The sequence below is a fragment of the Macaca mulatta genome, chromosome 11 (genome assembly GCF_049350105.2).
Source record: "Macaca mulatta isolate MMU2019108-1 chromosome 11, T2T-MMU8v2.0, whole genome shotgun sequence".
NCBI classification, from domain to species: Eukaryota; Metazoa; Chordata; class Mammalia; order Primates; family Cercopithecidae; genus Macaca; species Macaca mulatta.
In genome coordinates, this window is record NC_133416.1 from 57,584,242 (window position 1) to 57,599,603 (window position 15,362).

At 43.5% G+C, this 15,362-nt stretch overlaps 1 protein-coding gene and 1 long non-coding RNA gene across 38 annotated transcripts in view; one reads left to right on the plus strand and one right to left on the minus strand.

Moving 5' to 3' along the window:
- Positions 1-2,711: 2,711 nt before the first annotated feature.
- Positions 2,712-15,362, plus strand: part of LARP4 (La ribonucleoprotein 4) — an 82,692-nt gene continuing 70,041 nt past the window's right edge. For 20 of the 37 annotated variants that reach the window (XM_077954214.1, XM_015151706.3, XM_077954221.1 and 17 more), the window contains exon 1: positions 2,712-2,883. Coding sequence is in view for 23 of the 37 variants with exons in the window: in XM_015151699.3 (XP_015007185.2) it covers positions 2,866-2,883 (18 nt within the window). In the remaining 14 variants the exon portion in view is untranslated. Of the gene's footprint in view, positions 2,884-2,926; positions 3,153-3,210; positions 3,330-6,255; positions 6,263-13,277; positions 13,399-15,362 lie in introns of those variants that run through there. The other 17 variants (XM_077954198.1, XM_077954202.1, XM_077954209.1 and 14 more) reach the window with 7 other exon arrangements.
- On the minus strand, positions 3,972-7,221 carry LOC144332881 (uncharacterized). Its single transcript, XR_013401080.1, has 2 exons — positions 7,151-7,221; positions 3,972-6,030 (listed from the first exon to the last, which is right to left on the minus strand). It is a non-coding gene; the product is annotated as an uncharacterized LOC144332881 (long non-coding RNA).

Below are 15,362 nucleotides of genomic sequence, written 5' to 3' on the forward strand. Positions count from 1 at the left end.
TTTTTTGTATTTTTTAGTAGAGATGGGGTTTCACCGTGTTAGTCAGGATGGTCTCGATCTCCTGACCTTGTGATCCGCCCGCCTCGGCCTCCCAAAGTGCTGGGATTACAGGCGTGAGCCACTGTGCCCAGCCTATACCTGGCTAATTTTTTATATTTTTGGTAGAGATGGGGTTTCACTGTGTTGGCCAGGCTGGTCTCAAACTCCTCAAGTGATCCACTCACCTCAGCCTCCCAAAGTTTAGTTGTCAGCTAAACTAATTTTGCATTATTGCTTTCTCTCTCACTTGCATCTTTTATGCAGCATGGAATTCATCAATCAGCAACTAGACATGAAGGCTTTTCTTTGAGACAGAATCTCACTTTGTTGCCCAGGCTGGAGTGCAGTATCACGATCAAGGCTCACTACAAGCTCCGCTTCTCTGGTTCACGCCATTCTCCTGCCTCAGCCTCCCGCGTATCTGGGATTACAGGCGCCTGGCTAATTTTTTGTATTTTTAGTAGAGACGGAGTTTCACCGTGTTAGCCAGGCTCGTCTTGATCTCCTGACCTCGTGATCTACCCTCTTCAGCCTCCCAAAGTGCTGGGATTACAGGCATGAGCCACCACACCCGACCACGAAGGCTTCTTAAAGTCAATTTTTAAATCCTGCTTCCCTTTCTATTCGACAAGCATTTGTTGAAACACTATGCTGCTTACATTATCCTACACTGAAGAATATATGATAGGGTTCCTGTAAAGAAACTAAAACAAAAAAGAAAAAGCAAAGATTTAAGATAGAATATAATAATCAAGTGCTAATAAGGGACACGAGGAAGAGATCTATAGGAGTAGAGTCTTTGAGAAAACCTTATGGAGAGAGAAGATTGATTGACAAATGGAGGCAATCCAGATAGGGACTACACCTTGAGCCATGGCTTTGGAGGTGAGTGCTAATGAGTTTGCATCTCAGGGGGAAAGTAAGGAGATTGGTTTAATCACTGAGATAACCTAACAGGAGTTTACCGAGAACCAGATTAGGGTGGGTCTGAGATAACAGCTATCAGCAATTTGGTGGTGGAATTAATGTGGTATCTGAGGAGATTCCATTTGCGGCAAAGCAAGGAAGATTTCATGAGATCAGAATGGCAAAGTCTTGAAATCAAGTTAACAGTGGTTTGGTGAAAATGAGACCTTTACTTGAGGAAGATTTTTAAAATAATATAATGGAAAAATCCATTGGAAAAGATCAAGCATGATTATTTCATATTTATTTATTATTATTATTTTTTAGAGACAGAGTCGCACTCTGTCACCCAGGCTTGAGTGCAGTGCCGTGATCTTGGCTCACTGCAACCTCTGCCTCCTGGGTTCTAGCAATTCTCCTGCTTCAGCCTCCCACGTAGCTGGGACTACAGGCACACACTGCCATGGCTGGCTGATTTTTTGTATTTTACTAGAGATGGGGTTTCACCGTGTTGCCCAGGCTGGTCTCAAACTCCTGACCTAAGGCAATCCACCCGCCTCGGCCTCCCAAAGTGCTAGGATTACAGGCATGAGCCACGGCGCCCGGCCAATTTTTATTCATTACCAAATGATTATTATTTTTGAGACAGAGTCTCACTCAGTTGCCCAGGCTGGAGTGCAGTGGCGCAATGTCGGTTCACTGTTATCTCTGCCTCCTGGGTTCAAGCAATTCTGCCTCAGCCTCCGGAGTAGCCGGGATTACAGGTGTGCACCATCACACCCGGCTAATTTTTGTATTTTTAGTAGAGACGGGGTTTTACCATGTTGGCCAGGCTGGTCTTGAACTCCTGACCTCAAGTGATCCGTCCGCCTCAGCCTTCCAAAGTGCTGGGATTGTAGGTGTGAGCCACCCCTCCCAGCCAATACATGATTATTTCAAAAGATGAGTGTTTGAACTAGGACGTAGACGTGGGAGTGGTAAGGGAGGGACATATTGCTAAAGATAAGGAATTTGGACCATCTAACAAATATTATAGATAATTTAAAAAATTTGTTTTTATTGTATTTCGTTTGAATTAATGACAGAATATCAAAGAAGAGACTATACAGATTAAGCGTTGTTACTAGTATATTAAGTGGAGATATGGGTAACTAATTCAAATGAGCCCAGGGCAAAGTTCTTTAAAGGTGTGTCAAAGCGAAACCCAACCTCCTAGAGGGCTCCTTCAACTGTAAAATGGGGATGATAATAATATTATTTATTGCATAAAATTGTTTTAAGATCAATTAACATAAAATGCTCAGTATAGTGCCAAGCACAATGTAAGCATTTAATATACAGTAACTGCTATTAACGTATTTACTACTATCATAGCTTTTTATAGCTTTTTTTTTTTTCTTGTCTACTTTTCTTCTGTGAGCCACCAGTTTTCGGCAGGGTTGGACGTTTGTTCAGCACACGTCGCCAAGGTCGGCTTTAAAAATCAAATCTAGATTGTGAACTATGAAAACTGCGGAATTATCAGTGCTGTGTAGCTATCTGACAAGTGATAAAATGTGTCATTAAGATTTTTACACATCCCCGTGCCCCAGAATGGCATCTCCTGCTAATCGTCCCCCCCGCGACAGATGATAGTACATCCCACACTGTTGCTAGAAAAGATGGTGCAAAAGTTGAGCGCGTCGACGACTCTTTTCTGCCGGAAACAATTTTTCCCTAGACCCGGAAGCAGTTGTTGTTTCAAGGGAGGTGGGACTGGGCGGGTCAGGCCGCAGCCGCTGACGGCGGGGGAGGAGCCGGGTCCACTGCCGGGTGGAGGGGCAAGGCGAGTGTGTGTCCTTATCCTAGCAATTGGGGCGCGGGCCTGTGAGCCAGTTGGAGTTGCGGCGGCGGGAACGATTGGGCCGAGCAGAGGACGACATGTTGCTTTTCGTGGAGGTGAGTGGATTTGCTAGTCTCGTCCTGCTCTTAGGAGAGCAGGAGTGTAGAGGCGCCGGCCGGTCCCACCGCCATGTGACTTTCCGGGCCGTACACGCCGCGGAACCGGCAGATAGGCTGACACAGCACCTGGGCCGAGCAGGCCTGCAGCTTCCCTCTGCGCGCTCACAACACTCTAGGAAGCTATGGGAGGTGATGCCCGTAATGGAGAAGAATTGAAGGAGAAGAACGGAGGGCTGGTCTGGTGTGGCGTGAGGTTCAGAGGAGGGGTAAAGTGTCCCATATGGACCTCCTAAAGGAGACGGCATTGGGGGGTTGGGGGGCGGAGTCTGAGAGGAGAGGGTAATCAGGTGGGCGCGTTCCGGGGGCCGAGCGCGGCCTCGCGGGGCCCTCTGGGAGGGAGGCGAGCAACATGTGGGGCCACGGATGGAGGAAGGTGAAATGCGGTAAGTGTTTTGAAAAGAAAATTGAAAAAGTTCTTTGAGCAACCTCCACCAAATTCTGCCCGGGCCCCGTCCCTAGGTCTCTGGAACGTTCTGTGGGTGAAAGCGAGTTACTTTGAATCGAGGAGAAGCCAGTAGGGTTTGGAAGCCTTGAAAGGCACCGCTTTGACCTTTTGTAAAAGTTACTCAAGCAGCAACTGCGTGATGAAGGGTTGGTTCTATGAACCGATTAAAAGCCCTTTACAAGGAAAATTCCAAGAAGGAGAGAAACTTATTCCGGGAAAAGCCGGTGTTTGTAATGTTATTTGAACAATGAGATACTTTTATTACTTAAACTAGAACATCTGCTGTTGGCCTATTTAGTTTTCAAGATAGAGTTGGAGACCTGCCTTACAGAAATACGAAATTTAATTTCCCTTCATTCTGTCCTCTTGTGTGCAGTAAGCGTCAGCTGACTGCCTGGCTAATGCTTTGAGTAGATTCCAGATCATATTGTTCTTACATTGTGAAAACGTCAAACCAGCAAAGCTGCAACTTCGCAACTTGGCGTTTGTTAACTATGCCCATAAAAATAATCTTTTCAATGAGGGAAGGAATTTACAGGTTGTATAATGGGTCTAGGAGCCGGGGCCAGCCTATGGCAGATTTTTTTTTTTTCCGGGTTGTGGGAAAATTTTTATTATTTTATTTTTTAATTTTTCGACTTTTTTTTTTTTAAATTATACTTTAAGTTCTAGGGTACATGTGCACAACGTGCAGGTTTGTTACATATGTATACACGTGCCATGTTGGTGTGCTGCACCCATTAACTCGTCATTTACATTAGGTATATCTCCTAATGCTATCCCTCCCCCCTCCCCCCGTGGGAAAATCTTAATCCATAATGTTCCAGCATAAAGTAAATAAATGATTTTAGGTTTTTTTTTCTGTTTAACTGACATTGTGTCGCCGATAAGCTTGACATCTTTAGTGTTTTAAAAGACTGCTACATTAGAGTATATCTAACATTAATAATAATCATTCATTGGAACATCCGGGGAAATCATGAAAAGATTTAAAATTACTGAACTCATTCTGTTTACTGTTTTCTATCCTCATTGTTGTTTTCCTTAGGCAGAATAAGAAATCAGATAGGATTTTAAGACATTGCCGGCCACTTTGTTTTAGGAATGTTATGCTATGTAAATACCACAGGTTTTAAGTGTGTGTTTTGCTGAGCGGAAGAAAGATTGTGGAGTTTATATTGACGGGAGCTCCACAATATACTTTTGACTTCCAAATTGATTCCTTTGGCTTTATTAAAATGTAAGTTTTAATAACAGCCCCATTTATTGTTTAAATTAGGTCCTCTCCTGTCTCTAAAGCAATACTTAAAATATTCTACAGATGACAAAACCGAGCCCCAGAAGTTAAAGTAACTTTACTTAGTAAAAGTAAAGTAGTGTAACTGGGATTTAGATCCAGGTGTTGCTGATGTCAAATCATGGACGGGATGTTAGCAGTTCAGGCCTGTCCAACTCCCCAGGTTAGACAAATTCTACCATATCTCTGCCAAACTATTATTTAAAAGTTGTATCTCCATTAATCATTTTCTTTGTGAATTACTATGTCGTTCTTCATTTTCTCATATGAGTTTTATTGAAAATTCGCTGTCTTTAAATATTTGGGGCTGAATATGTGGTTTTAAAATCAGTGACAAACAACATATTGGTCATTTGACGTTTTGTTAACTAGTATTTGATCCCAGTAACCTCATGATAGAGGAATTATTCTCAGTGAGAGAACCAAAGCTCAGAAGTTAGATATCTAAGGTCATTCAAGTGTAAATAATGTGGGGGTTAAAGTCTGAAGTCTGGCTTCTAGAACATAAATTTCTGGCTCCAAAATTATTTTTGCACTTTCCCATAAGTCAAAGGTTCTGAATCTAGGTTTTTGGATAGAATTGAGGAAGTAAGTACCTGAGCTTGGTTGGGGAAAAAAAATTGTTTATTTTCACTAGTTTCTAACTGAAATCTAAATGGAAAAGAAGTGAAAATTCTTTAAATGTTAATGGCAGCAACAGTGTCTGTGACCTTGTCACCAAGACAAATCACTTTTTAACATATATTACAGTTTTTGCAGATATCTTGAAATATTTATGCTCATTACTTGCTATATGTCAAAAATATTGTTATTTAACGTATTGCTATATTAGACATTTTAAAATATTTTGACAACTGTGTTTCAATATAATTAGTTTACTTTGTGATCCTATATATTTTAGAAATTTAAAAAAACTCTGAGAAGGGATCCATAGATTAATTGGACTACTGAAGAGGTCTTTGTCACAAAAGAGGTTAAGAACTGCTTTACTAACCAAGTTGCTTGTGGATCATCTTTGGCAGGATTAATCTGGGATCCCTGGGTCCTCTGCAATTGTGTTCAATACCGTTTACTAATGTGTATTTTTCTGGAGAGATTCCAGCTTAACTATCCCACTAGAATCAGTAGAATAGATAATAGCAATATAACAATAATAACAGTAGTAGTACATACTTGTATTGTACTTTGTGTCAGGAACGTTTGATGTTTTTGTATATATAGATATCTGTACATCTTAAGTCTCAATATCTCTATGAGGTGTTAGTATCCCCATTTTAGTGATAAGGAAACTAAGGCAGCCAGGCACAGTGGCTCATGCCTGTAATCCCAGCACTTTGGAAGACTGAGGTGGGCGGCGGATCACCTGAGGTCAGGAGTTTGAGACCAGCCTGGCCAACATGGTGAAACCCCATCTCTACTAAAAATACAAAAATTAGCCAGATGTGGTGGCACACACCTGTAATCCCAGCTACATGGGAGGCTAAGGTAGGAGAATCGCTTGAACCTGGGAGGCAGAGGTTGCAGTGAGCTGAGATGGTGCCACTGTATTCCAGCCTGGACAACAGAGTGAGACTGTCTCAAAAAAAAGAAACTAAGGCACAGAGAATTTAAACTTGCCTAAGTTTTTACACAGTTAGTGAACGTGGAAGCTTGAACTCATCAACCACCTACTTATATTGGAGTAGAATATATTGCAGACAAGGAATCCTATGTAAATAATACTTAGATGCAAGTTTTTAAAACCTGGCCTTGGGCCCAATGTGGTGGCACGCGCCTGTAGTCCCAGCTACTTGGGAGGCTGAGGCAGGAGTTTCGGTTGAGTATGGGAGGTGAAAGCTGGAATGAGTTGTGACTCTGCCATGGCATTCCAGGCCAGGTGACAGAGCAAGACCCGCTCTACTGACTTCAGTAGATTATTGGTTGGTTTTATTATTTTTCCGCTTGAGACTGAGTCTCTCTCTGTCACCCAGGCTAGAGAGTGGCGCAATCTCAGAAACCTCTGTGTCCTGGGATCAAGCAGGTCCTTTTTTTTTTTTTTTTTTTTTGAGACTGAGTCTTTCTTTGTTGCCAGGCTGGAGTGCAGTGGCGCGATCTGGGCTCACTGCAACCTCCACCTCCTGGGTTCAAGCGATCCTCCTGCTTTAGCCTCCCGAGTAGCTGGTACTACAGGCGCGTGCCACCATGCCCAACTAATTTTTGTATTTTTGGTAGAGATAGGGTTTCACCATGTTGGCCAGGATGGTCTCTCTTGACCCTATGATTTGCCTACCTCGGCCTCCCCAAGTGCTGGGATTACAGGCGTGAGCGACCGTGCCCGGCGGGTTCAAGCAGTTCTTCTGCCTCAGCCTCCCTAGTAGCTGGGTCTTCAGGCATGCGCTTCTATGCCTGGCTAATTTTTTATTTTTTATTTTTAGTAGACATGGGTTTTGCCATGTTGGCAGGGCTGGTCTCGAACAGCTGACCTCAAGTGATCCGCCCTCCTTCGGCCTCCTAGAGTGCTGGGATTACAGGCGTGAGCTACAGCACCCAGCCGATTATTGTTTTTTCGTTGTTTGTTTTTTTTTTTTTTTTTTTTTAATCATCTCTGTTCTGAAGGAGAAACAAACAATGTCCCTCTCTGGAAAGAGGTAGAAGTTTGGATGATTCACAGTCATCAGACATGACCCTTCTTAAATTCTTTTACAACAAATTTTTTGTAAGTTTGAAACTGCATTGTAGGCCGGGCGCGGTGGCTCACGCCTGTAATCCCAGCACTTTGGAAGGCCGAGGCGGGCGGATCACAAGGTCAGGAGATCGAGACCATGGTGAAACCCCGTCTCTACTAAAAATAGAAAAAAATTAGCCGGGCGCAGTGGCGGGCGCCTGTAGTCCCAGCTACTCGGGAGGCTGAGGCCGGAGAATGGCGTGAACCCGGGAGGCGGAGCTTGCAGTGAGCCGAGATTGTGCCACTGCACTCCAGCCTGGGCGACAGAGCGAGACTCCGTCTCAAAAAAAAAAAAAAAAAAAAAAAAAAAAAAAAAAAGAAACTGCATTGTACTACGTTCATCTGAATGCTATCAAGTTACTTAAAACTTTTGAGCCCTAAGGAGGCAGATTGTAATTAAAATTTTTTTTTTCATTTCTCTCTTTTAAAGTTTTTTTTAATTTTTAATTTTTTCTTTTTTGAGACAGAGTCTCGTTTGCTGCAGCCTCCGCCTCCCTGGCTTAAGTGATCCTCCCACCTCAGCCTCCAAAGTAGCTGGGACCATAGGCATGTACCACCATGCCTGGCTAATTTTTTTCTTTTTTGGTATTTTTTTGTAGAGACATGGTTGTGTTTTTTTGCTCAGGCTGAAATTTTTGTTTAAAAAAATTAAAACTAAGGCCGGGCGCGGTGGCTCAAGCCTGTAATCCCAGCACTTTGGGAGGCCGAGACGGGCGGATCACGAGGTCAGGAGATCGAGACCATCCTGGCTAACACAATGAAACCCCGTCTCCACTAAAAATACAAAAAAAATTAGCCGGGCGTGGTGGCGGCGCCTGTAGTCCCAGCTACTCGGGAGGCTGAGGCAGGAGAATGGCGGGAACCCGGGAGGCGGAGCTTGCTGTGAGCCGAGATCGCGCCACTGCACTCCAGCCTGGGCGACAGAGCGAGACTCCGCCTCAAAAAAAAAAAAAAAAAAAAAAAAAAAAATTAAAACTAGAGGCTGGGAAGGGTGGGTATGCAGTGACTACTAAAATTGTGTTTCTGTCTCTGTTTGAGTTTTTCCCTGAAAATGAAGACAGTTGTCCCTCGGTATCTGTGGGAAATTGGTTCCAGGACCCTCTTTAGATGCCAAAAACCTTGGATGCTCAAGTCTTACATAAAAAGGCGTAGTATTTGCATATAACCTATGCACATCTTCCTGTATATGTTAAATCATCTCGATTATTTATAATATCTGTTACAATGTAAATGCTTTGTAAATAGTTGCTATATTGTATTATTTATAGAGTGATAAGAAAAAAGTCTCTACATGGTCAGTACAAATGCAACGATTTTTTTTTTCTGAGTATTTTTGATCTGTGATTGATTTCTCCACTGATGTATATGGAACTCATGGATATGGAGGGCCAACTATACTTATAATTACTTACTTAGGTAGCAGTTAAGTTTCATATGCCTTCGGATGCTTTAATAACTTTTAAATAAAAGTTTTTTAGGTTGGATAACGTGTCTCATGCCTGTAATCTCAACACTTTGGGAGGCTGAGGTGGGAGGATAGCTTGAGCCCGGTAGTTCAAAACCAGCCTGGGCAACAAAGTGAGACCCCCCCACCCCCAACCTCTACAAACAAATTTAAAAAATTAGCCAGGCCTGGTGGCATGTGTTGTGGTCCTAGCTACACTTGAGATGGGAGGATCACTTGAGCCAGGAGATCGAGGCCACAGTGAGCCATGTTCGTGCCACTGCACTCCAACCTGGGTGACAGAGGGAGACGCTGTCTCAAAAATTTTTTTTAATTATTATTTTATTTTATTTTTTTAGAGACAGGGTCTCACTGTGTTGTCCAGGCTGGAGTAGAGTGGCTATTCACAGGTATAGTCATGGCATACCATAGCCTCAAATTCCTGGGCTCAAGCAATCTGGTTTCAGCCTCCTGAGTAGCTGGGACTACACGCTCATGCCACCAGTTAAAAGTATTTTTAATTGTGAAATACATATAACATAAAAAGTATCATTTAACAGGTTTTTGGGTTTTTTTTGTTTGTTTTTGTTTTTTTGAGAGGGAGTCTTGCTGTGTTGCCCCAGGCTGGAGTGCAGTTGCACGATTTTCACTCACTGCAATGTCTGCGTCCTGGGTTCAAATGATTCTCTCACCTCAGCCTCCCCAGTAGCTGGGACTATGGACGTGCGCCACCATACCGGCTAATTTTTGTATTTTTAGTAGAGACAAGGTTTTGCCATGTTGGCCAGGCTGGTCTCAAACTCCTAGTTGATCCACCCGTGTCAGCCTCCCAAAGTGCTGGGATTACAGGCTTGAGCCACCGCGCCCGGCCCATCTTAACAGTTTTTTTGTTTGTTTTTTGAGACAGAGTCTTGCTGTGTTGCCCAGGCTGGAGTGCAGTGGCATGATCTCGGCTCATTGCAACCTCCGCCTCCTTGATTCAAGCGATTCTTCTGCCTCAGCCTCTGGAGTAGCTGAGACTACAGGAGCATACCACCATGCCCAGCTATTTTTTGTATTTTTAGTAGAGAAGGAGTTCCACTATATTGGCCAGGCTGGTCTCGAACTCCTGACCTTGTGATGTACCCTCCTTGGCCTCCCAAAGTACTGGGATTGCAGGCGTGAGCCACTGCGTCTGGCCAAAGCTTTGTTTTCTTTAATGTTTAATATTTGAGGTATAGGTTTCCAATTTTTAAAACATTGTAAATGTTCTGTATTATAAACCGTGATTTTCTGTAATGGTTTTAGAATCTTGAGTTCAAATGTATGACCTGAGGCAGGTGACATAGCTTCTCTGAACCTCAAGTTCTTATGTATAATTTGAGAATACTGATGTCTTCTGATAGTTAGGTTGTGTTAACTTCTGATAGTTACGTTGTGTTAAATCATACTATGATTTAATCCTCAAAACCAACTATATTGTGATATAAATTATTGGTGGCTTCCAAACACCTCTAAAATTTGTGCTTTATATAGTAAATATTTTTGGAGAGCTTATTGAACGACATGATAGTAGCACTGATGATTGCAAAAATTACTGTGAGATAGCACTAATTTAAGAGAAGTATAACTTCTAAGTTTTTGTCTCAGCCTTGTTACTAACTTACTCTGATTTAGGGCAAGCCAAACAATTTAATTATTTAAAGTTTTTTTTATAGTTGGAGAGTATACTTTTGGTTGGGCAAATATAAGTTTTTGTTTGTTTGTTTGTTTGTTTTTTTGAGACGGAGTCTCGCTCTGTCGCCCAGGCTGGAGTGCAGTGGCGCGATCTCGGCTCACTGCAAGCTCCGCCTCCTGGGTTTACGCCATTCTCCTGCCTCAGCCTCCTGAGTAGCTGGGACTACAGGCGCCCGCCACCGCGCCCGGCTAATTTTTTTGTATTTTTTTTTTAGTAGAGACGGGGTTTCACCGTGGTCTCGATCTCCTGACCTTGTGATCCGCCCGCCTCGGCCTCCCAAAGTGCTGGGATTACAGGCGTGAGCCACCGCGCCCGGCCGCAAATATAAGTTTTAAAAGAGGAATGAAGATGGCAGTATGTTAAAATACACATTTACATGCAGGATTTAAAGGAATACAGCTGGGTGGGCTGGCTCGCACCTGTAATCCCAGAACTTTGGGAGGCCAACGCAAGTGGATCACTTGAGGCCAGGAGTTTGAGACCAGCCTGGCCAACATGGCGAAACCCTATGTCTACTAAAAGTACAAAAATTATCTGGGCATGTATCTGTAGTCCTAGGTACTCAGGAGGCTGAGGCACACCCTGAAGCAGAGGTTATAGTGAGCCGAGATCATGTCACTGCACTCCAGCCTGGGTGACAGTGAGACTGTCTCAAAAAAATGAAAATTAAAGGAATACAAATGTTAAAATGCAAATAGGTGCTTTACATTTACTCTTTTGAAAAAAATTCTAATGTAAAAGTGTAAGTAAATGTAAGAATAAGAAACATCTAAATATGTACTCATCTTTCCTGTCTTACCTGTGTCCTTGTCCCACCACTTGAACCAATCTTTGGTTCACAGAATATGTCTACGGTTTTTAAATGACGGGCTCTAAACCAAAGAAAGAAGAGTACTTTAGATGAATATTATTAGGGGTAGGATGTGAACTGCATTCATAAATGCCAGACTCCAGGGGTGAGTTAAGTTCTATTGGGTTTGTATGTTATTGAGAGAAGAGAAAAGGATTTTCTGCCTTTTTTTTTTTTTTTTTTAGATGGAGTTTCTCTCTTGTTGCCCAGGCTGGAGTGCAATAGCTCACCACAAACTCTGCCTCCCGGGTTCAAGTGATTCTCCTGCCTCAGCCTTCCTGAGCTTTCCTGAGTAGATGGGCATTACAGACATGTGCCACCATGCCTGGCTAATTTTGTATTTTTAGTGGAGATGGGGATTCTCTATGTTGGTCAGGCTGGTCTTGAAGTCCCGACCTCAGGAGTGATCCGCCCTCCTCAACGGCCTTCCAAAGTGCTGGGATTACAGGCGTGAGCCACCGCACCTGGTGAGAAAAGGATTTTCTCGTCAGGGTAGAAAAGTCTGCAGTAATGCAGGGTTTGTGTAACAAATAGTTCGATAGTGTTTCATACTACTAACTAGCAGGTAAGATGATCTTACTGGCCATTTTGCCCTGGAAGGTCACAGCATATGCCTATTTTCTGGGACGGATGTTTTACCTTTTTTCCTTCTCAAAAGTATTCTGGTTTGTATAATAACTTGTATATTTTCAGAAGAGATTAGAGGTTTACTATGTGCTCATTGGCAAGATTTTCCTTCTATACTAATAAAGTAATATAACGCACGTAAGTGGGTACTGAAATATTTGTTATATTGGGTATGGCAGGCTGGGCGGGGTGGCTTATACCTGTAATCCCAGCACTTTGGGAGGCTGAGGTGGAAGGATAGCTTGAGTCCAGGAGTTCAAGACCAGTCTGGGCAACATAGTGACATCCCATGTCTTAAAAATTTTTTTTAAATATATATTGGCTGTGGGAAATGTAAATTTATAGGGCAGAAAGTTGCAGTTGAGCATGATAATGAAAATAGGATTATTTTTGCCTTTTGAGTTGGAGGAAGAAAAAAAATAGTAGGGCAGTGACTGAGTAAAATTAAGATACATTTATATACAAGATTGCATAAAAGATTTTTTTTATTTTTCTTTGACCAGCAGGCAAGAAGAAAACAATGTCTAGAAACATGGACTCTGGGACCAGCCTGCCTGGGTCTAAATCTCTGCTGAGACTGAGCCACTTTTTGTTTACCTTCCTTCCTTCTGTTTCCTTGAGAATGGCCAGGAGGTGGAGGTTGCAGTGAGCCGACATTGTGCGCTGCACTCCCGCCTGGACGACATAGCAAGACTCTGTCTCAAAAAAGAAAAAAAAAACAAAGAAAAAATAATAATAATTATTATTTTTTGAGATGGCGTTTCGCTCTTGTTGCCCAGGCTGGAGTGCAATGGCGTGATCTCGGCTCACCACAACCTCTGCCTCCCGGGTTCAAGCGATTCTCTTGCCTCAGCCTCCCGAGTAGCTGGGATTACAGACATGCACCACCACACCTGGCTAATTTTGTATTTTTAGTAGAGATGGGGTTTCTCCGCGTTGGTCAGGCTGGTCTCGAATTCCCGACCTCAGGTCATCTGCCTACCTCAGCCTCCCAAACTGCTGGGATTACAGGTGTAAGCCACCATGCCCAGCAAAGAAAAAAAAAAAGAACTATTTTGATATTTAATATTGATGTTTGAGGTTGAGGTATATTTAAGTTCGTTTGTGTAGTTAGCCATTAGCTTTATCAGCTGACTAATTGAAGTTATGGCTCAGTATTTTCAGGATTAAATAGTAAATGTTAGGTACCTTTTTGTTGTGTTTTGTTTTTTGTTTTTTTTGAGATGGAGTCTCGCTGTGTCACCCATGCTGGAGTGCAGTGGCGTGATCTCCGCTCACTGCAAGCTCCGCCGCCTCCCGGGTTAACGCCATTCTCCTGCCTCAGCCTCCCTAGAAGCTGGGACTACAGGCGCCCGCTACCACGCCCGGGTAATTTTTTTGTATTTTCAGTAGAGATGGGGTTTCACTGTGCTCTCCAGGATGGTCTCAATCTCCTGACCTTGTGATCCGCCCGCCTCGGCCTCCCAAAGTGCTGGGATTACAGGCGTGAACCACCGCGCCCGGCCGGTACCTTTTTTAAATGGAGACAGGGTCTTGCTATGATGGCTAGGCTGGTTTCGAACTCCTGGCCTCAAACGATCCTCCCATTTTGGCCTCCCAAAGTGCTGGGATTACAGGTGTGAGCCACAACACCCAGTCTGTTAGACATCTATTAATAGATAATTCTTTATCTTTTTTTTTTTTTTTTTTTGAGACAGTCTCACTCTGTCGCCCAGGCTGGAGTGCAGTGGTGCAATCTCGGCTCACTGCATCCACCCCCTCCTGGGTTCACGCCATTCTCCTGCCTCAGCCTCCCAAGTAGCTGGGATTACAGGCGCCCACCACCACACCTGGTTATTTTTTGTAATTTTAGTAGAGACGGGGGTTTCACCGTGTTAGCCAGGATGGTCTTGATCTCCTGACCTTGTGATCCACCCGCCTCAGCCTCCCAGAGTGCTGGGATTACAGGGGTGAGCCACCGTACCTGTCCTAGAATTCTTAATCTTTAATGAAAGGATTCATGAATCTCATGCTGAATTTTCTAGGGAGAAATTTGTAACTTTGATTATATTTCAGAGCAATTTGTGACCCCCAAAAGTTTAAGTGTCACTAACCTATGGTGGCATCAGCTGCTTTTGATGAATGACAGATGCCGTCTGATTGAGATAGTGGGAATTTTAGGATATAAATCCTGTCTTTTCCGCTGGTACTAGAGTACCAGTAATAATACTGATGATAATATTGATGAATAAACTTCAGATTTTCTTTCACAATAGAGGGCAAGTGAATTCTGATTTTTGACAACTTGGAGAGGTTGGTGGAAACAACTTAGGGTGGTCCAGTTTCCTTGCTGTTCAAAGTATTATCTGTAGATAGCAGCAAGCTCCTTTAACCCAGGGGTTTGTTAGAGTAAGAACTCTGGTTTGTTACAGTAGAAACTCTACCCCTGAATTACTGAATCAGTCTGCATTTTATCAGAATCCCTAGTTGATTCTTTTTTTTTTTTTTTTTGAAGATAGTGACTTGTTCTGTCCTTCAGGCTGAAGTGCAGTGGCATGATCTTGGCTCACTGCAACCTCTGCCTCCCGGGTTCAAGTGATTCTCCTCTGCCTCCTGAGTAGCTGGGATTACAGGCACCCACCTCCACACCTGGCTAATTTTTGTATTTTTAAAAATTTTTATTTATTTTTTGAGATGGATTTTTGCTCTGTTGCCTAGGCTGGAGTGCAGTGGCACAATCTCAGCTCACTGCAACTCCTGCTTCCCGGGTTCAAGTGATTTTCGTGCCTCCTGAGTAGCTGTGATTACAGACGTGCACCACCAACCCCATCTAGTAGAGATGGGGTTTCACCATGTTGGCCTGGCTGGTCTTGAACTCCTAAACTCGGGTGATTCGCCTGCCTCAGCCTCCCAGAGTGCTGGGATTACAGACGTAAACCACTGAGCCCAGCCTGGGGACCCTAGTTGTCATCCGGTGGCTGTTTTCTATATTCATTTCTTTCTTTTCTTTTTAATTTTTGAAACGGAGTCTCACTTTGTTGCCCAAGCTGGAGTGCAGTGGCGTGATCTTGGCTCACTGCAGCCTCTGCTCCCCAGGTTCAAGTGATTCTCCTGCCTCAGTGTCCCAAGTAGCTGGGGCTACAGGCGCATGCCACCATGCCCACCTAATTATTATATTTTTAGTAGAAACGGGGTTTCACCATGTTGGCCAGACTGGTCTTGAACTCCTGACCTCAGGTGATCCACCCACCTTGGCCTCCCAAAGTGCTGGGATTACAGGCGTGAGCTACCCTGCCCAGCCCCTAGACTCCTTAGGATTAAATCCTGGTTTTTTCTTAATAGCTCTGTAACTT